At 39.7% G+C, this 24,987-nt stretch overlaps 1 protein-coding gene across 18 annotated transcripts in view; it reads left to right on the top strand.

Moving 5' to 3' along the window:
* LOC109863641 (ankyrin-2-like) overlaps positions 1 to 24,987 on the top strand; it is an 81,147-nt gene that overhangs the window by 28,262 nt on the left and 27,898 nt on the right. For 12 of the 18 annotated variants that reach the window (XR_002251371.1, XR_002251369.1, XR_002251370.1 and 9 more), the window contains 15 exons: positions 1,420 to 1,524; positions 11,957 to 12,085; positions 12,590 to 12,695; positions 14,959 to 15,036; positions 18,014 to 18,238; positions 18,334 to 18,494; positions 18,607 to 18,818; positions 19,009 to 19,213; positions 20,900 to 21,089; positions 21,199 to 21,334; positions 21,464 to 21,794; positions 21,921 to 22,124; positions 23,050 to 23,291; positions 23,599 to 23,650; positions 24,118 to 24,345. Coding sequence is in view for 15 of the 18 variants with exons in the window: in XM_020443998.1 (XP_020299587.1) it covers positions 1,420 to 1,524; positions 11,957 to 12,085; positions 12,590 to 12,695; positions 14,959 to 15,036; positions 18,014 to 18,238; positions 18,334 to 18,494; positions 18,607 to 18,818; positions 19,009 to 19,213; positions 20,900 to 21,089; positions 21,199 to 21,334; positions 21,464 to 21,794; positions 21,921 to 22,124; positions 23,050 to 23,291; positions 23,599 to 23,650; positions 24,118 to 24,345 (2,604 nt within the window). In the remaining 3 variants the exon portion in view is untranslated. Of the gene's footprint in view, positions 1 to 1,419; positions 1,525 to 4,644; positions 5,991 to 8,220; positions 8,356 to 11,956; positions 12,086 to 12,589; positions 12,696 to 14,958; positions 15,037 to 16,157; positions 16,176 to 18,013; positions 18,239 to 18,333; positions 18,495 to 18,606; positions 18,819 to 19,008; positions 19,214 to 20,899; positions 21,090 to 21,198; positions 21,335 to 21,463; positions 21,795 to 21,920; positions 22,125 to 23,049; positions 23,292 to 23,598; positions 23,651 to 24,117; positions 24,346 to 24,987 lie in introns of those variants that run through there. The other 6 variants (XM_020444003.1, XM_020444007.1, XM_020444009.1 and 3 more) reach the window with 6 other exon arrangements.

The following is a 24,987-nucleotide window of genomic DNA, read 5'->3' as shown; positions in this document are numbered from 1 at the left end:
GAAATGTAGAATAGGTCGCCAAACAAAAGACGAAGCTTTTAGTAGACGCGATATGATTGCACGCCAGAAATTAAAATCGATAATAGATTTGTTGCATGGAAGATAATATCGAGAGAGAATCCAATTAAAATCAGCACAGATACACAGCGATAGAGATTAGAAATTTATATCGATTTTTCGACAAATTACAGAATTAGAGAATAGTTGTTTCGAGAACACAACACAACATATACAATTTTTCGCATGCTCGCATTGCACGACACAAATCCCAGCATGTGTGGAGTCGAAGATTATACAAACGAATTTCCTTATAGAAAACGCATCCTTTCCTGATTCATATGTAATCACAAATATACATACACGAGGACAGGGTAGAGATAAACGTGTGTAAAAAAACCGCAAGTTATTATTAAAAAACAAAAAAAAAAGAGAGAACTATTAAGGAAAAGTTTTTAGGAATTGTTTCAAATTTGTCAAAAGATCAAAGTGAAACGGAAATTTATAAAATGAAAAAGTGCCAAATGGAACTATTGTTTGCTTGATTGTTGCATTTGTGTTATCTTAATTTCGCAAAAAGCATGCATCTAGCCGATATAATTCACTGGGTTGTTGTACGTCGAGTATTTCTTTTCAAAATTGCGCGACGAGCAACAGAAGTAATAAAATCAACATTAAATTCTCGATAACGAAATGCAAATGTATAACGAATTCTCGCGATATTAATTTTCAAAATATGAAGTTGCAACGTAAATATATTTTCATTTATCTCACAATTTAGTATAATATATTCAAACGATATGTTTAAAACTAATACATTCAAATGATGTGTTCAAACGGCGCATATTCAAGTAATGTATTCAAATAACTAGTATATTTGTACACATATATTCGCAAATAACGAGTAGATTTAGACTTTTCTTTTTTAAAGATCCAGTTATTAAAAGAGCATGCAATAGCGCAGCAGTTTACTCGGGAACAGTAGGGACCTTTAAATGAACTAGTTTCCTATCTCTCAGAAATTTTTTATCTGTAGTTGAGCGCGCGCGTAGAAAGACGCGCTTGTATACGTCCAGCTAACGACAGAGGTGTAGTTCATGCCGTACAATCTTAGCGATTGCATTCACGAGTTGCCTGTACAAGATGCTAGAACCGCATATATATATATATATATACATATATACATATCGCGTGCGCATCTCGCTCCGAAATTCCTGTCACGTTAACTGTCTCTCGCTAATTAGTTTTTTCCAATATATATATATATATACATAAATATTTACCCATTAACAACCCAGTGATAGAGCGAAATTTAGAGAAAGAAAAAGAGAGAGAAAAAAAAAACAAAAAAGTGTATATGGTGCGAAATTAGCGTCTCTAATGAAACCATGACCTTACCTCGACGGCGTACGATGTATGTAGGTGGTGATGAAATCGGCACGGCAGCCATGAATGTGTACGGGCAGCCTCCGCACGCGCAACACGTGTACCTTCCTTCTTACTACCAGGGCCAAATGACCTATACCCGTAAGTTGTCTGTACTCTGTTTCTGTCATTTCTTTTTCTCTTCACGCGCGTTCCGTCGCGGAACGCCATCGCGTCGCAAATTTACATTATACATGTGTAATATCTATATATAGGATAAGACCACTAGTTATGGATCATTCTGAGAATAAAAATTCGTCACTTTCGTCCGTCAAAAGTGTGCGATAACATTTTTAAAAAGTACATTCAATCGTGCGGAAGATAATTTTAATGATTTCGAGTAGGTAATTTATAGATTTTTTAAAAAATAATACGGTTTTTTTAATCGAAACAGAGAAATCAATGAATACAAGAAAAAACTTTTTATATAATAATATAATTTTAATCATAAACTATACGTGACAAACTAAAAAACAAAATATAAATTAACAAGCAACGTAATAATCGAAAACAATTAACAACTTTTTAAAACCCAATATTATAAAAATCAACATTATACAAAATTATAAAATATTACGGAATCAGCTATTTTTTATCTTTCGCAATTAAAAAAAAATTAGTCGTTTCGGCGCATCGTTTGACAAGATTTTGATAATCGCTTGCTGCACGGTATAAAACATACTTAACGTATCAATAATGTTTTCTCTGATAATTTGAAGATGTGCAATTTTATATTCCCGACAAAGAAAACAACTGACGATTAAAAACACTTAAGAGAAACCATTAACGAATTTGAAAATATGTCTCATTTGGCATAAAATATAATCGCTATCTAGATACGCGAAATAATCCGCAACTATAAATGTTCGATCCACATCTAGTGGCCTTACCCTTATATACGCGCGCAATTGTATACACCAGCACTGTATCAGCAAACGACGCAAAACGTCGTGAGATAAACCACGTGTTCGTCATTTCTTCGTGTACGCATTAGCTGCTTTGTTATTTCCGACGATTAGAGCATCGAGACATTTTCAGCGGCGATACGTTACGTCAGAACAGTACTCGATCATTGCAGTCATCATCGTTTATAATTTCATTTCGAGGCATTCGCATCTCTCGCGCGCAAACCGGATCACGCTCCAAACTCATTCACGCGTGCGCTCTCGTACATATTATACATATATTTTGCGATCGAGAACTTCGAATATTATATATATTTATATACAGAGACACGCACAGACACAAAAACCTTTCCTTTTAGCCCCGCTGTGTGTTTTCATACCCATTTGATTTGATTTCGTTCGCACACACACGTGTCCCTGCTACCTCCTCCATATATACATATTTTCACTGATAGCGGTGTGACACACAACCTCATCGTTGAATCATAGTAATTAATTCTCCTTACAAATACTAATCCAATTCAGTATTGCGATATATTTTACATAAAAAAGTACGAGGAAGAGAATTTTTTTCATTGACTCGCAATTGTAAAATTAAATCGCAAATGCCATTTCTTATTGTTTTGAGCAAATAGATAAAAGTATTTTTTGTTTTTTTGTTTTTTAATTCTGTTTTTTCCAGCACGAAGGTACGAAAGACTAAGTTTACACACAATTTGTAAACTGTCAGTTTGTTTGATAACGATATCTCTGTGTGGTAGTCAAGGATGTGAGAAAGCACTTCGCGCACTTTGTTTTTTTTTTTTTGCATAACATTTGACTGAAAATAGAAACACGTTGTTATCGTCAAATTGAAATCAAACGGAACAGCGTCCGATTTGGTATTGATTCTGTTGTGCAATTTCTGCTGAAGTTTTCACGTAGTCGTTCCGAGCTTAGTCGGTGATCTTATCTGTGTGCTCATTAATACGATCGTTATCGATGTCCTTTGACGCAAGAACTAAACGATATTTTTTTTTTCGAGTTATTTGTTCTGAAAAAAAAAATAGGATTGTAAAGAGTCGACTCACAAGATCGCGTATTTTTTGTTGTGTTATCGATTATTGTACGGCGAATGCTGTTCAGTTTTTTAAGGAGAGAAGTTTTATAAAGAGGTACGATATATATATATATATATATATAATGATGTTGCAGATATTGCTTCTAAAACCTGAAACTGCTTTTCTACACGTACTTCGAGAAATACACAAATGTGTTGACACGTAAATAAAAGTCTTAACGAAGAGACTTCGCTAAAAAGACGCTGAACTATATGCAGTTTTAAATGATAAAATGTGTAAAACGAGACGATGACGTTTGCAAGCGAACGGGGAGTTTACTTCGAGGTGTGTACAAACGTCGTGTACCGAAGTTGCGCTACAAACCAGACGTCAAAAGCGATAGAAAGGATTTATTTGCCTTGAAAAACGAGCGCTTTCGGGTTTATTTGCACTTGTCTTCGGATCTGACGAGCATTTCCGGAAATGTCTGCGGTTCTTCCACCGCGAGTGCGACAACAAGTCGTCTCTCTCTCTCTCCGATGCGAGATGAACTCTTCGTGACACGAGAGAAGCGTACGAATTTAATGCCGCGGTGTGGGCTGTTAGCTCGTCGGCGCGCATCCTCTCGTTGATGCAATTTTATGGAACGTTATTTTATGCGCCGCGGCGAAATAGGGCATGTGTGTGCCGCTCTACTACTGTTAACGCAATTTACATAATAACGAGTTGCGCGATTATTCGATGGGCTTTGACGACGACGTTGTGGCACTGTACACGTCGTTGTTGTTGTGTATATATGTGCACAACATATACGTACACAAGCAACGCCCTCTTCAGCCTACCTGTTATGCAACAGCCGGTAGCTTGTTGTGCGTGTTGTGTGCCGCGTTATTAGTCCAACCCCTGCCGCCTTGGCGTGCCGCCAAATACACACGATCGCGAACCGAAATAATCTCGAATTTATATAACGTCGCACGCGCGCGCGCGCGCGCGGCGGAGGGCTGTCAATTAAACAAACCGAGAGAGGATAAACAAGCGCGCGCGCAATTATAACACGCACTTCCGTGTAAACAAACGCGCGGTTCAAGTGCGCGTTTTCGAAAACGTCGTCGCGATAATTAACGGAGCAGAAGATATTCGCACAATAACAAAACATATCGACGAATTTCTGATAAAGTGCAAACAAAGAGAGAAATTAATTAATCCCGTTGTCACTCGCGTGACAAGCGCGAATCGACGAATTTTTTTGATAAAGTGATTAAAAAAGAGATTAATTAATCCCGTTGTTGTTCGCGCGCGATGAGCACATCGGCGAAATTTTTGACAAAGTGAAACAAAAAACGCATATATCATCAATTAGCGCGTTTTTGTTCCGTAGGTTTTATCGAGATTGTTGTGCAAAAAGTGTTGTTGTTTCGTGTATGAAATTTGTTTTATCACACAAATTACATATCGTGTTGACGATATTCAACGTTCCGGAAATAAAAAGTCGCGACGGACAGATAATTCGCTCTTATCGGCGCGCGTATTTGCGACGGCGGCGCCTTTACATTTTTTTTATTTTTTTATTTTTCTTCTCTCGGTATAAACTTTGACCTAAACGTCGAGCAGCGATACGTTACAAATTGACGTTATCTACTTGCGATTCGATCACGCGAAACGCCAGTAAAAAGCAACCCTCGCGTGCTCTCTACCGCTCCTTCGCGTCTTGGTCGCGGCGCGTAGGGAAAAGCGCGGATTGTATCGTACGTATACACACACCTATACACATCTATGCGTGGAGCGGTGGAAAAGCTCAAAAGCAACACACACACACAGTCGCTGCTATTATAAAATTGGTGATTCACGGAATGAGGTCACACGTTACTCTAGCGAGGCGATTCCACACACGCGGGGGGGTTCGAACTTGTATCAATCTTTAACCGAGCAGTCGCTGTTCCTGACCCCGTGTCGACGGTGCGAGCGACGTGCGCGCGCGAAAATAAAGGGAAGTACTCGGACGCGCGCGTGCATTAATGCAATTTAGATGAATTGAATCTAATCGAGCGAGAGTACTTGGGTTCTCTTCTCAGCTTCTATTCTCTCGGCGGTGCCGATCGCGCGCCCAGTCCGATATTTGAAGTGGAGGCCACGGCCTGTGTCCGATAAGCGGTTCGGTTCGCGCGATAAAATCAAGTTCGAAAAAGACGCGGGTTTTCTTGTGAAAGAAAAAATAAACTACATATATACAAGAGCGCCGATAACGCGTCCAATTGCTAAATCGCCCCGTAATCGCCGCGATAGTTGAAAGATCAAGCTATCACTCGTCGTTATGTTACTATTCGACATGTGCCACCTGCGTATCGAGTGCACGCGTTGCATATAAAGGTTTCCGGGCCGGTTTTTATCGCCGATACACCGCAGCGCGCGTCAGTGCGTTAAACGACGAGGATACGGGAACGTCGTTCCGCCCTACGGAAAGAAGGAAGACGAATTTTCTCCGCGCGCTCTATCAGCGCTTCATCTTCATCAAAAAAGAAGAAACGGCGAAAAAGGACGAACATGGCGAAGGGAAAAACGAAGAAGAAGGGATTCAAGTGCGGTTGCTCATGCGGGTGTGGCAACAGGAACAGCGACGTATTATGTAAATATCGTGCATCTGTTACACACAGGCCGGCTTATGCCGCCGCAAAAACCGTTCGTTTGCACGTACGTGCGACCCTTTCTCAATCTAATCACTCGCGCGAGCGAGCTACCGGCGAGCGGAAATCGCCCAGATGTTACGAATTTTTCGTCGACTTAAAACGCTGATAAACTACGCGACTTTTTTTGTTATTTTATTTTTTTTGTAACGCTAAGTGTATTAACATATGTTAAATATTGATTTCCCACGGGCTCTTTGTGTTCACGGCTGCTGCCGCTCATAAACGTTGTCGAGCTAATTAAATTTGAAATACCTTACGTCATCAGCTCGAAATGTTCCGTGGAATTGAGCTAGTTTGATGTTTCAATGTGTACTTTCAGAGAGAACATCTTTATTTCTAAACAGTGTGGAACGCAGAAATTTAAATAACGAAAAAATTTCTTGCGATTGAGCCAACGAAGTTATTGGTGTGGCACCAATTTGTTTTTTCTCTCGTAAAATATTGTCTCTAGATTTGAGTTCTCCTTGGTAAACAAAGTTAATACCACAAATAATTAAAAAAAAAAAATCCTATTTTTACTTCTCTTGCATAATTAACTTTATTTTGATACTAATTAATTTACAAGTAACTAAAGAAACAAAACTGTGTGGATGTATTACGTACATTTTTTTAGATAAAAAAAAACTAAGAATTCCGCTGAGACAGACAATTTTGCAAGAGCGTGCTCAAGTTCAGATAAGTTTCGAAATATCACGAGATACTCTTATCCCATATAAAAGCAACACATATGTGTGTGTTTGACATACTAAAACTCCGCCGCCGTTGTGTACTTTACTAACGCCAGTAGTACATACGTGATAATCGACGCTTACGAACAGATAACAGACACGGCGCGCCCGCGCCACGCGACCTGTGTTTTCACAAGCTCCGTAAGTGTTAATGAAAGCTAAACGCTCGTATTCTGTGGCTTATTGTCTCGGATCGAGGGCGCATCGCGGCCGTAGCAAATGACGGATATCCATTTGGGCGTGGTGTGCGCGCTCAAATATCAGGAACGAAATCCAGGTCGGATCTTTTGAGCGCGACGACGTGCTCGAGAGGATTTCCGAGTTGCTTCGGATAATCCGTTGAAGTGATGCATTTTTTGTATCACAAATTAACAAGAGAAAATTCGGTTATTTAATTTGGAAGAAATGGTATTTTTGCACGAAAAAATTTAAAGAGAAAATAAATCGCAAAAAGTCATTGTAAAAAATTTTTCAACGAAGAAATGATAAGATCTTTGTGATTTAATACAGGTAATATAGTTCAAATTAATTTCAATTCGAAAATCTACATCTCTCGGATGGATATTTGCATCTTGTATACAGAAAATCCTTTTACTCTCCTGATTTCAATTTGAAAAAAAAAAAACGAGAAAAAAAGTCACTGCGAAAGAAAAACGTCAAACCTCTCGGCGAGAAGTAAATCGCAAAAGAAGTTTTTAACAATTTTTCACAACTTACTCGTTTGTTATCTTCTCACGTTTCGAGCGTCGTAAAGTTCGATTCGCATTAGACGCACACACACACAGACTAGAGCGACAGCTTTCGTATAGAGCTTTAATTTTGTATTGGATATATAGGGCACCGCAGCAAACTTCGAGAATCGTCACTGATTTTCGAGAGAGAGAGAGAGAGGCGCGCATTTAGCACTGAATGGCGCACCGTTGTGGTGTGTTTGGATTCTCGTGTATTTCTGTATATACGAAACGCCGACGCCGTCCGCTCCGCGAACAATTCGCTCGAAATGCGAATTTCGCGAAATTTATTTTCGACGCCGAGAGTTGCGGTTCTCTTTTGGATTCTTCGCTTTCGCGTCGCGTGAATCGCATATCTTTTGCGTTCTCGGCAAATTTTACAAGAACGCGTGCGCCGTGACGTGATGTGCGCGCCGTGACTTTTTTTATTTCCGTTTAATTACCGGTTGCGCTTCTGTTCTGTTAAAGACGGATTAATCACAAGGTGAGACCGTCGATTATCCTCCAGATGGAATGTGGATTTGTGTACGTACACGCGCCGCACACACATGTGACAAATAATACGCGATTGTGCGCGAACGAGAGACGCGAACAAACGATCGCGCGCGTCGCGAAGATTCAATTTTATATCGCGAGGTATCGCCAGTGGCGAGCGATTCGCGTGCAAAAAAAAAAAAAATTAGTATTTGCGTGCAGCGCGCGCGTCGTTCTCAGTGCAGCGTGTCGCATCGTCGCGGAAAACTTGTCGTCCGTCCCGTCCGCTCTGTAAATTGATACAAAGCGAAAGAAGAAGAGAAAAAGAAAGAGAGCGGACGCGCATTTTTGACGCGCAACAACGGGATCAGGTATCGCGTGTATTGTTGTCTTCACCGCGAGCTAATTCGTACGATATCGAATGCGATACGTGTATTCCGGCCGCGAAAACGCGACCGTCATCGCGCGCATAATTGAGCGAGGAACGTGACCCGTCGTGGCCATACGGCGCTGTTGTTACTATCACCACTACTACTACTACTACTACTATCGCGCTATGTGTACAAGCGAGCGACAATGAAACGGGACGAGAAGCCCATCAATGACATAAGAAGTGAATGATGATATCGTGCGCTTCTTCTCGCCGACGCGATCAAGGGCGCGTCTAAAGATCCCACTGTCCGTCGGAAGAGGAGAGAAACAGTCGGACTCGCGATATGCGGCTTGCGTTTCTTCCGGTATATTTTTAGCGTCTACGTACTACGCAGGCCGGAGATATACATACGTATACGATAGCGCGATAAAAGTTCGTCCGCTTATATCGCCAAGCCGGCTTTAATTGCCGTTGCCTTGCGGCGAGCAAACTGGGTCGGCTCTTGTCCGTCTTTCTGGTAAACGAACTTGGACGATAATAAACATCACATCGCCTGTCCGAGAAAATGTAATCCCGTTGTAATCCCGTTTGGGAGATAATCTCGCAGCGTTAATAAACGCGCCGCTGGTTCCCCCGAGAGAGAGAGAGAAAAAAAAAGAGAACTGTGACGCGTTTCTCCGATGAGAGATCTCGGATGACGCGAACGACGACGCCGTTGCGTAAGATGTGTTCCGCCCGCTTCTTATCTCCCGTTCGATCCGATCTTCCCCCGAGCGCTACTGAGCGCGAAGAGAGTTTCTGATTTCCGGAATTTTGAATCGAGAACGCGAGTTAAAACCTCGCGAGAGAGCGAGACAAATCGAGAACTTCGCGCGCGTCGACTTGTTTGTCGCGAGATTTCGTAAATTCGTTCATTTTTTTTGCGCAACGCCGCGATACGCAGGAAACGCGAGACGAGCGATATCGCGGCTCGATATCAACGCGGCGGTGATCTTTGCTTTTTTTTCGTGTCTTAAACAAGTCAGTCGATCGAAACGCGGCGTTCGTGCGCGATTGTAAATTTTATTGCGTGCGCGGAATAAACAGATCGTGTTGCGCGGATCAAGAAAGAGGATTGAGAAAAAGTTAGTTTCCCGGCACGCCCCGATTGTTATAAGTATCCGCTACGTGCGTTCACAATGTTGATGAATTTTTTTATCGGCACGTAACTACTATACTAGTTGCGCGCGTCGATCCGATTAGTCCGATCGGCGCGCGCTCAAAGAAAACGCGCGCCGATCGCGATTAAGACGACGAACTATTCTGGTGCATGACGCAGAGCGCGCGCGCCAACATCTTAAATGCACTCAATTTGATGTGATCATTTGTACGTGCAGCTCTCTTTCTTTCTCTTTCTCTCTCTCTCCGTGACTTTTCGTTGGTCCGCGGCGAAAGATATATGTAGGTCACTGATGTTCGTCGCGGGTTTGCGAGCCCGTGCGGATAGGTAGAGAAACGACATTTCGCGGGAGAAGCGCGGAATTCGCACGACTGTTCGCGCGTCCTTGAAACATCGTTAAAATTAGCGCTCCTACGTTACAGTTTCTATGGTACACACACGCCGTGCCATATAATCGCTCGGTCGTCCGCGCGGCGTTTCCTCGGATGTTTACATTAATTTTAGATATTAACGAATGTGCACGCAACTCTCGCGCGCGCGTGAGAGTTCCGCGCGCGGATTATAGGCGCTTTGACGTCATCGCGAACCATGAAGTAAATGGGGGTGACTGCGAAACCGTATCCGCGCGAGATCTTCGTAGAACCGCGCGCGTCCGAAACCGCGTCGGAAAATGTAGATCAAGAGTAGAGCCGCTTGAAAGAACACGCGCAATCTCTCTAGCAATGTTAGATATTCCCGTCGAATTCGTTACATTCCAGAGAAATAATCGAGCGAATAGTAATTAAATAATTGAGTTCTCGCGTCGATTTTGACGTTTGTCAAACAGAGAAAATCTGTATTTTAGACAATTTCAAATATTGATGTTCAAAGTTCAATTATTAGTTATAGTATCGACTAATACATCAATATAATTAATATTACTATAGTAAGAGTATTCAGTAATATAACAAAATTAATATAAATTAATATAAAAATAACATAAATAATGTCAGTACAATATAAAATATGATAATTAATTGATATTGATAATTAATATGTAATTGGTATAATGTGTGAAAAATATATAATATTAATAATTAGTATAATATGTAAAAAGTTTTCATATTTTTATAAATAATATTTAAAATTATGTCGCGCGTTGTTTTGCATTGCTGCATATATATAACATACATATATATATATGTTAATATATATATATGTTACAGCGCATTCTTGATAATAAGCATTCCCGATCGGCATTAAGCAGCGCGAAGTTAATTCATAATTATGCTAACGGTAACGACAGAGTGCGAGACGTGGGAGGTGAATTTGTAGGCTGACCGTTCATTAGATAATTGTGGCCTACATTCTTGAAATATCTGATAACGCGGGATCGTAAAGCCGAGCGGCTCTCAGTCGCATGAAAAATGTGATACGGTTCGTATGTGTTGCACGTGCACTCGTCGTTTTGTTTTTACATTACCTATCTCAGAGTGCAAGATAGATGTAATGCAACCGTGACCCCCACTTGACACAAGGTACAACGTGATTTGACGACATTCTTCTTTCGCGGTTAAACGCCACCGTGATCTTTAAATCTTTTCTGATTTGTCGATTGTAGATACGGGGCTGATACACGCATCGCGTGGCTCGCTGATAGAGACCGTGTTTATAAAATATACCGAAGAAGTTTGAAAGAACATTGATTTTTTTTTTTTTTTTTTTTCATTGAATATTAAACGTAGAACGTTTTTAAAGTTAAACACCAACATGTTGCATTTAATTCGACATTGAATAATAGCGAAGTGACACCGTGCGCACGATTCGGAATATTTCGAGCAATTAAAAGTAAATGACGGACAACCAACTGCGCAAGCAGCTCTGTTTCTCGTCCAGACAAAAACGAGTGCTGTTTCGAAGCACTCGAAACTGTCGAAATAATTCTGAACACACGGTTCGAAATACACTTCTGATCGACGCGAGATTGACGTTCATGACTTATTATGTACTTATTGTCGATTTTTGCGACGTTAAATTCAACAGAACGGAATCTCTCGTCAGCACACATACTGCAGTTTTTGTTTTAATTTCTTTATCGGACATTCTTAAGTCGTTTGTCATTTTTTTATAGCCCGTAATGGGACGACGCCTCACACAAAACACCAATACGAGCAAATCTCTCGCTTCTTCGGCTTTGACTATACAATAATGTGTTTGGCAATGGTTTCTGTTTTTATTTGCAGGCTCTCATACTCATAATTCTCTCACTTATATGCGCATATATTTCTGTAGATGAAATCCTCTGCGACGTTCACATGTTTTGTGTACCGTTCATCTTAAAAAAAAAAAACTTCGTCAATACTCTTCTACTACCGAAGAGAGAAATGCAAGAGAACGCAGTTCTTCTCTTTCGCGTACACGTCGTTCATCTTCGTTCATGTTCGTTTGATGTTTACTGCAGGTGAGGATCCGATGCTCAGCGACCAACAGCAGTATCGTTACATGACTGTTGACGACATGAAATCCATGGCGGATGACTCGATGCGCATGAACGTGACGGACGACGAGAGGGACAATCGACATTCCGCAGGTACGCATTAATTTTTCTTGTTATTCGTTTCGTATTTCTTATGCATACCGTTCGAACAACTTCATGCGCGCGCGCGCACACACACACACACACACACACACGTAAGAGAGATTAATTTAGTTTTCAGATCATCGCGCTTTTTCTCTCGTGAGATCTTTGTGAGATAGATTTATTATTTGATTTAGCAACTCTCTAGATAACAATTAGACGAAATCTTTATCTTCGTATTTACACGTGATTTATTATACACACAATTTGGATTGTAATTTTACATTGAAAGTTGTTCGTCTATACAATCTCAATGGTAATTTGCAAGTTGTTGTATTGACACTGCGCAAAATATGTGAGAAAAACAAAATCTACATGCGTTCATTAGCGTTTAAAATGATGATTCGATGATTTATCATTCATATTCGATTTACGCCGCATCGCGTTGTTATAGACGAGATTAGATCACTCTCGGTAAATCAATTTTAATTTGCATGACAACGATGTGTTTTCTAGCACCAACTATAACAGAGATGATTACGAAAGAAAACTATCAGCGTACGACCGCCGCCAATCTCAAGCCGGACAATGTTGACATCAACAGGCATCCTGTGCATGTCGGGTACGTATTCTTCCAATCTATGTTCGCTTTTGTTACCTTTGAGAGTGACATAAATGATATCAAAATGATAATAGTTTAATTTTTTGTTGTTTTGACAATTACATTAAGAGACTTTGTTGTACAAATAGTGTAAAAAAACAAAAAATCTCTCTTGCACTGTACATAATATTGAAAATCAACAAAGTATTTCTACTTGTTCCTATTTGAATCTCTATCAGTAATAACATAGTGTACACAGAAAATAAATTTGACAGAATATATGCATGGTTTGCCGTGAGATTTTATACAGTTGATAAGTGTATAAATTAAAAAAAAAAAAAAAAAAAAAAAAAATTGACGTAACATCACGACATTCTCTGTACAAAATTCAATGCATGTTATTTTGAGGGTTTTTGATCCACCAGGATCGGGCGTTTTACATTTTTTGAGGAATGTTTCGCGCACGTATTGTCTTAATAAAATCTCAAATTAATTTACATGAGGGGGTAGAATGCGAAATAATTATTATGTGCAATAAAAATTTTTGTGTAAACTATCTATTTACTCTGTTCAGTGAGTTATCTCGGATTTTAAATGCGTATATCAATTCGCGTGTCATAATAATACGACACATGAGAGAATTTTTTCTGAAATACATTTCGATGTAAAAATTTTAGCTCAGCTTTACACGCAGCAACTTCTATCTATTGCAAAAACTGAGGGAAATCTCAGGTGTGAGGGAAACACTATATAGACAAACGTTATCCAATATTGCGAGAAATGCGATATCCCGCGTGCACGCGACCTTGCACCTTCGGTGTGCATATCGCGCGCCGTATCGACACTGTACTGTGATGCCGCGAAACAATAATGATGTGTATTATAGTGTGATATATATATACGGTGTGTGATGGTGAAAGTTTTCCCCGCTGTGATTAACCCTTAACGTACGATTATCGGTCTCTTGTGTTAATTTTATCTTTGTTTTTCTTTTTTTTTTTCTTTTCTCTTCGGCAATAAGAGAGGCAAATATTTGCACGAGCGCCAATCGCGATATTTTTTTGTTCAAATAATGTCGCGCGAATTGAGATTATGTGTATCTCTTTGGCGGAATAAAAAGTCGGGTACAAATAAATATTTAATCAGAGATTAAGTGTTATCGGTGAAAAGATGTTAACGAGATAATTTAAATTGCGCGCAAGTTTCTTTCAAGAAAGCGCGAAAGTAAATTTGCGTTTGCGCGCGAAGAGGAGGATACGCACGATCGCGTTCTTCTGAATCTCTTCGCTAGATTTTGCAAGCGCGTGATATAAATTAACACAATTAAAAATCCTCGGCCGATGCAAATATAGATTCGATTGTTCGCGACGCGTAAGAAGACAATTTAGCGTGGCGCGTGCGCGCACGCAATGGAAGGATTTCTCAATTGAGAAATATGTTCTCTGAAGAACATTGCGTCGGTAATTCAATAACTCGCGCGTTTAGATCGCGAAGAAGACAGAACAACAGTCACGCAAATGATATCACAACACAACGTAGCGTCGAAAACCACACTCATGTATTCTAGCGAATTTTGTTGCTCCATAGTTTTGGTTTGGATTTAAATGTTGAGACGATATAGGAGAAACATACATGCGATATATATTATATTTTATATCTACATAGTCATTCAGTCTGCTCGACAGGAAGCTTGATGTTATACAGCCTGCTTGCTCGTTAGCCAAAGTTATACGACTTAGTTGTTGAGCATGCCGTTTATTTATTTATTTATTTTTTTTTTTTGGTTTTCCTTCACGTTTCACTTGTGGATGAACGATTCTTTGACAACAATTGTGAATAATTTCGTTTTATCGCCGCGACTCTCTCTCCACTAACCACTTGACTTGATTTGTGTGATCGAATTTTTTGAAGAAGAATGTCTCTCTCTCTCTGTCTCTTTCTCTCGTAACAAATCGCCGTGGTGAATTTCCGCGAGAGAAAATTCCGCGTGTCTTTTCTCTTTCTCTCTTCTTTCATGTAGAAAAAATCTTGACTATCGTAACGAACAATATCTAACAGCAACGTTTATAGTCTGTTCTTCTGCACGAGCACACATCGAACATCTCTCTCTTTTCTGGAGACTTACATCTGTAAAAAAAAAAAAAAAAATTGAATGCCATGGATGCAAAGAGAGAAAGAGTGTGCGAATTATATATGTGCGAGCGAGAGCAGCATGAGAAGCATGACATCGTGAGAGATCCGTGTTGTCGTGATAATGAAAATCGGTTCTTTTCCGAGGATACAGCGAGTCTCTAGAGTCCCTATGCACTTCGCTGGCAGCCCTCAGTACCGTGCCGAAAGGACAAGGAATGTGGAGGGACAGGTACACCATATATATCCTTTATATGTTATCTCTCTCCCATCGCGTTTTAAATACGCGCCGCTCTCTCTCTCTCTCTCTCTCTCGAGCCGACGTCACATCAAACGTCATTGTCCGACATCGAGAATTTTACCAATAACGCTTGATAGTAACAAAAATCTCGCTTTTTATTCAGAGACAAACGGAGTTGTCAACATTTTTCTACGAAAAGAAACGATGCGGAGAGCGCGCACATTTTTGAAAAAAAAAAAAAAAAAAGAATCGTTCGTCCAACGCACAAGTTGTTGAACAGTAGAGCGTAGGAGATTTCAACGTTGCAACAGCTGTTGCTGTCGTCGATGTTCTTGTATAATTTATTTTCTTCTTGTATTTAATTAAGAGTCAAGCTAGTTCGCGCGAATGCGGCGGAATCTGTTGCGTTAATTGCGCGTGATTTGAATACGCGCGCTATGTTTTTTCTTTTTCTTTTTCTTTTTTAACAACAAAAAAATATGAATTTTTTCAGATTTACATGCGCGCGAAATTGAGAATCTCTCACAACAGATTTCGATTGTGCCATTGTATTTTGAGTTTCACACCCTCGAAAATGTACAATTGTCTTTTTTTTTTTTCGCAGAGCGTGAATGGTGTGTGTGACGTCTCTACTATAATACATAATTATTATTGTTATATTTCTCTCGTTTCGCGTAGTCATGTATCGATTAGAGACACTTGCAATGTTTTGAAGTAGCTTGCGTGTGGTGAGTTGCGGGTTTTCGAAGTGATCAGCGACGATCGAGCTTGACCGAGAGTTGAAAAAAAAAAAGAAAAAAGGTAAAAATTTAAAAAAAAAAAAAAAAAAAAGAAGAAAGAAAAAAATTGACGTCTCTCGTCCGAGACGTCGTTGAGAGAATCAGAACTGTGATGTAAAATAATCGTGCTGATTATGAAACCCGAATACGTATTCGAAAATCTGTCAGAAATGTGATCAGTATTAGTGATATATATTATGTATATCGCAATCTCATCTGTCTCTCTCTTTAATTATGTCATCTCATCATCTCATATTTATGAACGAATGGATACTAACGCGTTTTTTATTTTGTTCCCGATCCTCTCTGTTATTTTATTTGCGCTACTCGCAGAATTCCACAGTGGAGAAAGTAAGTGATCTTCTCTTCAATCTTAGCTTCTGCAGTTTTTCCATGTTACATTACACCCCCCCCCCCTTTCTCGATTTTTTCTTTTTATTCTCTAATTTTTCTTCCTATCGTCACTACACGTACACGTGCGCGCGCCTGTCACTGCACAAACCCACTCCCTCGTAGCCCCGCTGACTTGATTATCACTAGAAGCATATATCGTATTGCACGGCGAATGCGTAACTCGTTAAAAAGATTATTCAGAAGTCAAGCACGTGTTCTCTCTCTCCGTGGACCTTATCGCGTCGCAGAAACGCGCGAGTGATGAATAAAACAGCAGAGTCTCTCTTTTTCTCTCGATAATAAATTATTGAAGTTCTCTGAAGTTTATAACGCGACGATGCGAATTATTCGACAAACGTGCGTACGACGGATGCGCGTCTCAATCTAAACACGCGTGCAATTAAATGTAAAATTTAAAGAAATTGATTGTCTCTAAATGAGACGGGGTTCGCGCGAGCCGTTGATACCGCGATTTCGCGTCGAAAAATATGACGTCCTTGTTTCGACTTCCGTGTTCGCTGTGCATTACACAATTTCCTTGTGAATAATTTATAGACTCATCAACGGAACGGCCTCTCAGCGCGCCTGGCATTGCCGTAGTAGTTGAGAGCAATTGAATGGACCCAGTTCGTTTTGAATCGAATTAGATGACACCTCCACCGTTCAATGTTCGTTAGTTTGGCGCTTGTTGCTACATCACACTCTCATCTAACAGACAAATATATTTTTATATAAATCTGACTCTCTGTGTATAGGTAGTTGTTTTATTTATCTGTATTATTTTTTGTCACACATGTAAACTCTCTCTCTCTCTCTCTACACACACACACACTTCTCGTTCAGATTGTATAAAACTCTACATACCCATAGAGATTTGACTCTTAGATAGATAGCTGTTTTATTTACTTATTTTTTATTGTCACTTTTTTTGTCGTTCACACCTCTCGTGTAGCTCTATTGTCGCAAGTTTACTTTTGATCGTTTATTTGAAATTGTTGTGTATTTTTTGTCTTTTTGTTTTTTGCGCACGGTAATTGACAAGTACCATATCATACTGAATTTATACTGTTACTAATATCCATCCTAGGAGATACATGTCACGTAATCTAATGACGACGTCACGACATTAACGCGATCGATGCGTATATGTAGCATCGCGTTGCAAGATTTTAACAAACTATATCTATCTCGCCGATAATTTTCGACACACGTGTCACGCTTAAATAGTTTTACATAAATCCTGGAAAATGTTGCTTCCCGGCTTCGCATACTTGTTCTTGCACCGTTCAAATCGCGTGAGCGATTAAATACAGTGCATTGTGACTGACATCAATATATTAAACTTTGTATATTTATGCGAAATCGATCCTTTTGATTTTATTGTGATATTTAATCGTCGCGAATCTTTCGTCAAATTGATCAGATATATCTTTATAGTAATTACGCAGATTTTATTAATTAGACATGTTACGTAAAAAGCAAGTTTCATACTGTATAGGATAAATTTTCTAAAACCTTACAAAAATTTCTTTTGCAGTAAATACAAAAATTTGTTTTTATTGTATTTTTTTTTTTTTTTTTTTATGATCAGTGTGTGAATATAGTCGTAGTAGTTTGAAAGCTCTCTCAACGAGAGCTTTTTCTCAAAGCAACTTTATATAACAATAAGATAGACACTTTGATTGTATCTATGATAGTCAACCTGTATATGTATATTTTTTTTTCTGCAATGTTTCCGATGGCTTATCGCGGCGCGTCGTTAACTCCGAGTTAAACTTTCGAAATCTCCTGTCTAGCTTTTTGGTTTCCTTCCTGGTGGACGCGAGAGGTGGTGCAATGCGCGGATGCAGACACAGTGGCGTCCGCGTAATTGTTCCACCGCGCAAAGCCGCGATGCCCATGAGAGTCACGTGCCGGTACTTGAGAAGGGACAAACTAACCAATCCACCCCCCCTGATGGAGGGAGAGGCTTTAGCCAGCCGCATCCTCGAACTGGGCCCCGTGGGTGCAAAATTCTTAGGGTATGTACACTACTGCGGTGGCAAGAAGTGATACGTTTTATCACTCCTCCCCTGGGAAAACAGATCCTTCTCAAATATAATTTTTCCCTACGCAGCCCTGTTATCATAGAGGTGCCACACTTCGCGTCGCTGCGCGGAAAAGAACGGGAAATCGTAATTCTACGGTCGGACAACGGGGAGACTTGGCGCGAGCACACCCTGGAAGCCAGCGAGGAGGCTGTCCAGGACGTGCTTAACGAGAGCTTTGAGGGAGAAGGTGAGATGTCTTTTTTTTTTGTTTAGAGAAATTATTTATCTTGTCAGAGTATACGAAATGTAAATTTTAACTTACATGCTCTCAATGAGAATTGTATATTTTCTTTTTCTAGAGTTAAGCCAGCTGGAGGATCTCCAGACGTCTCGAATCGTGAGGATACTCACTGTAGATTTTCCACATTACTTCGCGGTAGTGTCGCGCATCAGGCAAGAGGTTCATGCGGTTGGTCCCGAGGGCGGAACCGTGTCGTCGTCCGCTGTGCCACAGGTGCAAGCTATCTTCCCGCAAGCGGCACTCACAAAGAAGATCAGAGTCGGTTTACAGGTATTTTTCTTCGTTTTCTTGTTCTCGTTGTGAAAAATCGACGTAATTTTTACGTTTTATCTAATATTTTTAATTTTTACTTAATATTAGTTTATTTGTCAATAAATTATGTTGGCGCAAAAATAATTGCGACTTGCACCAACATAATGATATATTGTTAATTCTTTCTGTTATTGACGCACTTGTGCAGGCGCATCCTATACCGGCTGATCTCGTCGCCAAGTTACTCGGGAACAGAGTAGCGGTGTCACCCATCGTTACCGTGGAGCCGAGACGAAGGAAGTTCCACAAACCGATAACCTTGACTATTCCGGTGCCGCAGGCGGCCAACAAGGGCATGATCAATCAGTACTCCGGGGACGCGCCGACTCTGCGACTTCTGTGCAGCATAACTGGTAATATATGCTTGCACGTAACATTGTAGAGCAGCGTACCGTCTTACTGGAGAATCTCTTACCGACAAAAAAAAAACACGGCTACTGAAACTGATATTATATATACATGTATACGCCGCATACACACCTTCGGTGTACGCTCTTGTGTCGAACTTATATATTATTGCGCATTCAAGTATATACCAATCTACTAGTAGTTTTAGTATAGGCATGAACGGTAGGCTATCTCGCCTGTTCTCAGGTCATCGGGACTACGGAGTCGAGTACATTGCACGAAGATATTTTGCTTAAATGGTAGTGGCACTTTATGTAACTCGTGTGTGTCTCTAGTATGGTGAACAGTTTGTGCGTGATTTGCACTAGTGTAAAAATATTTCAATGTTTTGAGGGTCTCTTCACTCAGATAAGAAAAATCTACATACATGTTTGCCTATGTTGTAAGAGACGTTATGTTTTGTTTTTGTAAACAATTTCTTACTGTTATACGTACGTATTGTTAAAAGCAAAAACAAAGAAAAAAGAAGAAGAACAAACGTCCCGAGGACCTTCGGATAGAGATTTAAAAGGGAGATGGTAGCTGCATGTTTCATAGTAAAGAAAAAAAAACATTTCGTTGAGTATCATTATTGTATACATATCTTGTTGTGATTCATTGTTAATGCTTGCATATTGTTAGGATTGAGTCATTTAGGTATGGATTATCAATTAATGCGCGTAGATAACATTTTTACTACCTAGCCCATTGTAAGCGTTAACTTCGAAAAGTTTTTGTTTCAGCACATTCGTTTGACTGGTAATCGCTTCGATATTATTAGTAATTTGTAACTCACGTGAATTTATGCTCATGAGATATATAATTTTAGATTGTTGATATTATTCTCTCTCTCTCTCTCTCTATTAATCTATACATACATCCAGTTTTATATACAGTTCAAAAAAAGATACACAGTAAAATATAAAATATATTACATATACACTGAGAATATATATATATATATATTTTTTGAGTTTATCGCGAGAATCTATTGAAAATATATTTTGTGTATCAATATTATAATTTTACAATAACTCGTAAAATCTTTGTATATATTTTTTTTTCTTTTTAAAAAAATTATAAAGACGTACACAATTGTTTTTTATTTTTTATTTGGTCAATTAACGGTCATTTTTTACAAACGATATTTCTTATGACAAATACACGTTGAGTTTTTTTTTTGAGTTTCTTCACTGTTATCATTTTTATATCGCTTTATAAAAATTTACACACCTATGATTGCTTTCTACACACAATTCATATATAATAGCGCTTTTTTTTATTTTTCTAGCATTATCATGCGGTCGATACTCCACTGTCATATTACTTTTACATATATTTAATAAAAAGCACCTAACAAAAACGCACTCGCAACGATCGTCTTTAAATGCGCCTTAAAATTTCTTCAGATTTGTCACAATTTTATCTTCGGTTATTAAAAAACAATTATTACTTAAAACAACAAAAATCTGTTTTGTAAGATGATTTTTATATTAAAATTATTGACTGTTCGTATTTAATCTCGATCGTGCAAAACTATTTACACACACACACATATATATATACACACATATTTCACTTTTGCTACTTGTGCATTTGCAACACGGACATATTTTAATAATGTTATTGGACTTGGCATATATGTCGTTCAGGGGGTCAGACTCGGGCAGTCTGGGAGGACGTTACAGGCTCGACGCCGTTGACCTTCGTGAAAGATTGCGTCTCATTCACCACCACAGTTTCCGCGCGCTTCTGGCTGATGGATTGTCGCAACATCTCGGACGCCACGAAAATGGCCACGGAACTCTACACGCACGCGACACACGTGCCCTTCATGGCCAAGTACGTTTTTGTTCGCGAACACGTAATCACACACTTAAATAAAAACAAAACAACGAGAGCGAATTACATTACACACAGGAAACGATTATCTCACTCTCGCGCTTTTTAGATTCGTGGTGTTCGCGAAACGCGTAGACCCGCTTGAAGCGAGATTACGCGTGTTCTGCATGACGGACGACAAAGAGGATAAAACTTTAGAGAATCAGGAACACTTCACAGAAGTTGCAAAGAGCAGAGATGTCGAGGTAATGCTAATCGACGATAAAAATGTTAATTGCGTAATAAAAAATTCTAAAGCTACGCATAATAACGTATGGTGATGTATCTGCGGACTCGTGAAACGCCACGTAAGTTTTGTCTGTCGCGTAACACAGGTTCTGGAAGGAAAAACTCAATATATGGAATTCTCGGGCAATCTCGTACCTGTTCTGAAAACCGGCGAGCAGCTTCAGCTGCCGTTTAGAGCGTTCAAGGAAAATAGAGTGCCGTTTACCGCGAGAATAAAGGACCCGGACGCCGCTGACATGATGGGCCGGATTATGTTCATGAGCGAGCCCAAAGTTCCGAGGGGCGAATTGCCGCAGACGCCGATCTGCACGTTAAATATTTTGCTGCCGGAGAAGATCTCTCCGGACACGGCTACGTCCGAGCTCGATTTGCTGGAATTGTCCAAGAACTACAGTTTTCTGCGCGACGGCGGAATAAGTACGTAGAAAAAAAAAAATAATACGCAGCAACACGCGCTTATGTAAGAAAGTGAGAATTGACAATATTTGTTTTGTTTTTTTTTATCGACACCTCTGACTTTGCGCGGTAAATATTTACTTCTAGGCAGACCGGATGCTATACACAGAGCGACCATCCGTTTGACGGACATCGCCAATCTATTGGACAAGGATTGGGAGCCGTTGGCGGAAGAGCTGAATATTCCACCCAATGACATAGCTTTAATCAAACAAGAATATCCGGATAAACCCGCGCAACAAGCTGCCGCGATGTTCAAAATCTGGCAGAATAACGGAAACAAAGCCACAGGCAAGTGTTCTCGCACATATTTTTTTTTTTTTTTTTGCGCTTTACTTTAACTCCGCTTCAAAACGACACGATGTGCGAACTTTTGAAAATTGCGGCGATTTCGCCCCGGTGACTTTTAAAAAACCTGTTTCTTAGACAAGGTCAATTAAACACGCGCGCTATAGTTGAGTCAGACGCGAGGAATCTCTTCTAGCAGCGCAGATGATGATCTCACTTTGCATTATTATGCCTGACATAAGTCCCACAAGCACCATTTCCCCTCTCCTTCTCGCTAACGGCATTGACTCGCACGTAACTCGCGCGCGGCCTTTCTGCAATCGGCAAAAATAACAAGCGGTCGTGATTCCACAGTACGTGATCGACAGCCGCGCGGTGAAAGTGATTAAAGACCCCGGAGTGTGTTCTCCGAGTCGCTTCTTTATTTTGCGTCGCTTTTATAAATCGCCGAATCACAAGGCCCGAATCTGAAATCATCTTCGACAGACGCTTCTCCGACAATTTTTGCTGAAATAACGTTCTTCTTTTGTAATTTATTTCTAACAAAAAATTAAAATATAATTAATAGCCAAGAAATTTATTGATAATAAATAGAAAATTAAATTAAATAAAAAAAGAAGAACACAATATGTTCATAACTTTATATCAGGAATATGAAAATCAGAATCATTACACAAGCGAACTTCTTTTAATATTTCGGAGAGGCCCTTGCTTGCGTCCTCGATGTCCAATACATTCAGGTTCGTGCGAAAATTAAAAAAAAAAAAAAAAACTGAGGAAACAAAATTTTATGATATACCTAAATGCCAATGGCATACGATCATATCTCACAATTTCGTCACAACTTCAAAATTTTTTAAAAACTCATTTTCAAATACGCGTTAAATACATATTAAAAAACCATCACGCTGTATTATTCATTTCGTAGGAAATACGTTAGAAAAAGCTTTAAATAAGATTGGACGAGAAGATATAGTGAACAAATGTATTTTCAACGTCGAGCTGGTAACTGACGACGTAGAGAAGGCTGTGGCGAGAGTCAGATTAGATCAGCCAGGATTTGATTCATTGAAAGAGGAATTGGGACCGTCGAGGAACACATCACTTCGCCGTGATGCGACCATGGATCCTAAAATGGATCCCGATTACGAAGAACCCGATAGGATGAAGGTACGCGCTTGATGCAAATTTCTTGATAAAAATTCTTCTCTTATGCTAAAACGTCTTTAATAGAAAAATGCTATATTTTATTGCTTCGTTCTCGTTATCTCTCTGTTCGCATGCTATTATTACGCGCAATTAAGGAAGATACAATCCGTCCACGTTTGATATCTTTCATAATCTTTTATGCCGTAATATAGTCGGAACGTTTATACGTAACAGTTTAATTTACTCCGCGAGATCTTCTGCGTTTCCATAAGCGTGGGATTCTCATTTAATTGCCAAGATAGAGTGCAATTCTCTTTCTTCGTTTCAGGATTCCGAGTCAGTCGAGGATCTCAGTGTCACCGGCGCTGCGCAAGACAAACGTGAGTGTGTTACTTGTAAATTTTTTTCTGTAAAAATTACTTTCTTATATTACTCGCTCTTGTGCATTGCGATTCTTTTTCTTATTATATTAGACATACACAGAAATAATTCAACACACACACACACACACATACTATTCACGATCTTACACATTTTCTTATATGACAAATTTGCATTTGAAACTGTGATGTCACACGGCTAAATGTCTGAATGAACGATGACACGCCAAGTCTCACACACATAGCGTGTGCTGTTATAATTGTACCGATTACACATAGAGAAACCGGCCACTTTTACTCACGCTTATACTTAGGAAAAACGATGTTAGTCAACGCTTTGTCGGGCGCGACCGTTCACCACACACATCCGTTAGTATATATTCGTCATGCAACCGGTTCACATCAGCTTGTTGTGTGTTACTTCTCGTGTGTTTCCCCTGTTTTTACGCATTTTCTGCACTTCACAGCCAAAGAGCACGTCACAATCACAAACGGCACTGTATTCAACGGAACCTCGACCCCCATCAAAGACAAATACGTGAGTGACGAGAAAGAGCTCGGCGACATGATGGCTGATTACCTTGAGCACAAATGTCACGTGACCGACACGATGAGCAAAAAGTCGCGCGACGAACTGGACGATCCGGACAAAAAACGTCAGAAAGCGATCGCCGACGCCAACAAGATAGTTTCTGGTAAGTGATTTCAAAGCAATTGGAATGCGAATGGTGGGGTTGAGGGGCCGTGAGCTTACGTAACTTATTACTTACTGGCAGAACAGGCAGAGCAGCCATTTTTTTTTTTTTATTAATCGTTTCTAGCGGAGCTATCGTCGCCAAAATGTGCAGGGACTACGCATTTTTTAAACTTTAAAATTAAAAAAATTCAGCAGCAGCATGATTGGATTAATGCTGCGGGTGATGTGTACTGGCGCACGCTTTGATCCTTAGGGGATCGACCTGCTCGATCTACCATTAACAATCCGTCGACGAACTGCGTCTCTCGCCGGATAATATTAGCTATAAAAAAACTAAAGATCGGAGACATACTCATACCTTTCTTCCGGTGATATCGTGTTCATAGTTATAAGATGTACACTCGCTTATAAAGAGAAGTTTCGAATGGTGCACGATTGTTTGTCTTAAAATAGCTTTTTATGAATTTTATGTTCGACGTTATCTTCTTCTTACGATTGGTTACGCTTCTCTTCCACGAATGTCGTTTACATATACAGATATATATACGTACATATATATTTATAAATGTATGTATATAAGTATATATATTATATATTGATATATATTGAAAACTAAATGCTTACGTAATCTCCACGTAAA

Source organism: Pseudomyrmex gracilis, unplaced genomic scaffold, assembly GCF_002006095.1.
Source record: "Pseudomyrmex gracilis isolate BER0280 unplaced genomic scaffold, ASM200609v1 scaffold_11, whole genome shotgun sequence".
NCBI lineage: Eukaryota > Metazoa > Arthropoda > Insecta > Hymenoptera > Formicidae > Pseudomyrmex > Pseudomyrmex gracilis.
The sequence above is the reverse complement of the archived record's forward strand: the minus strand, read 5'-3'. Positions and strand labels throughout refer to the sequence as shown.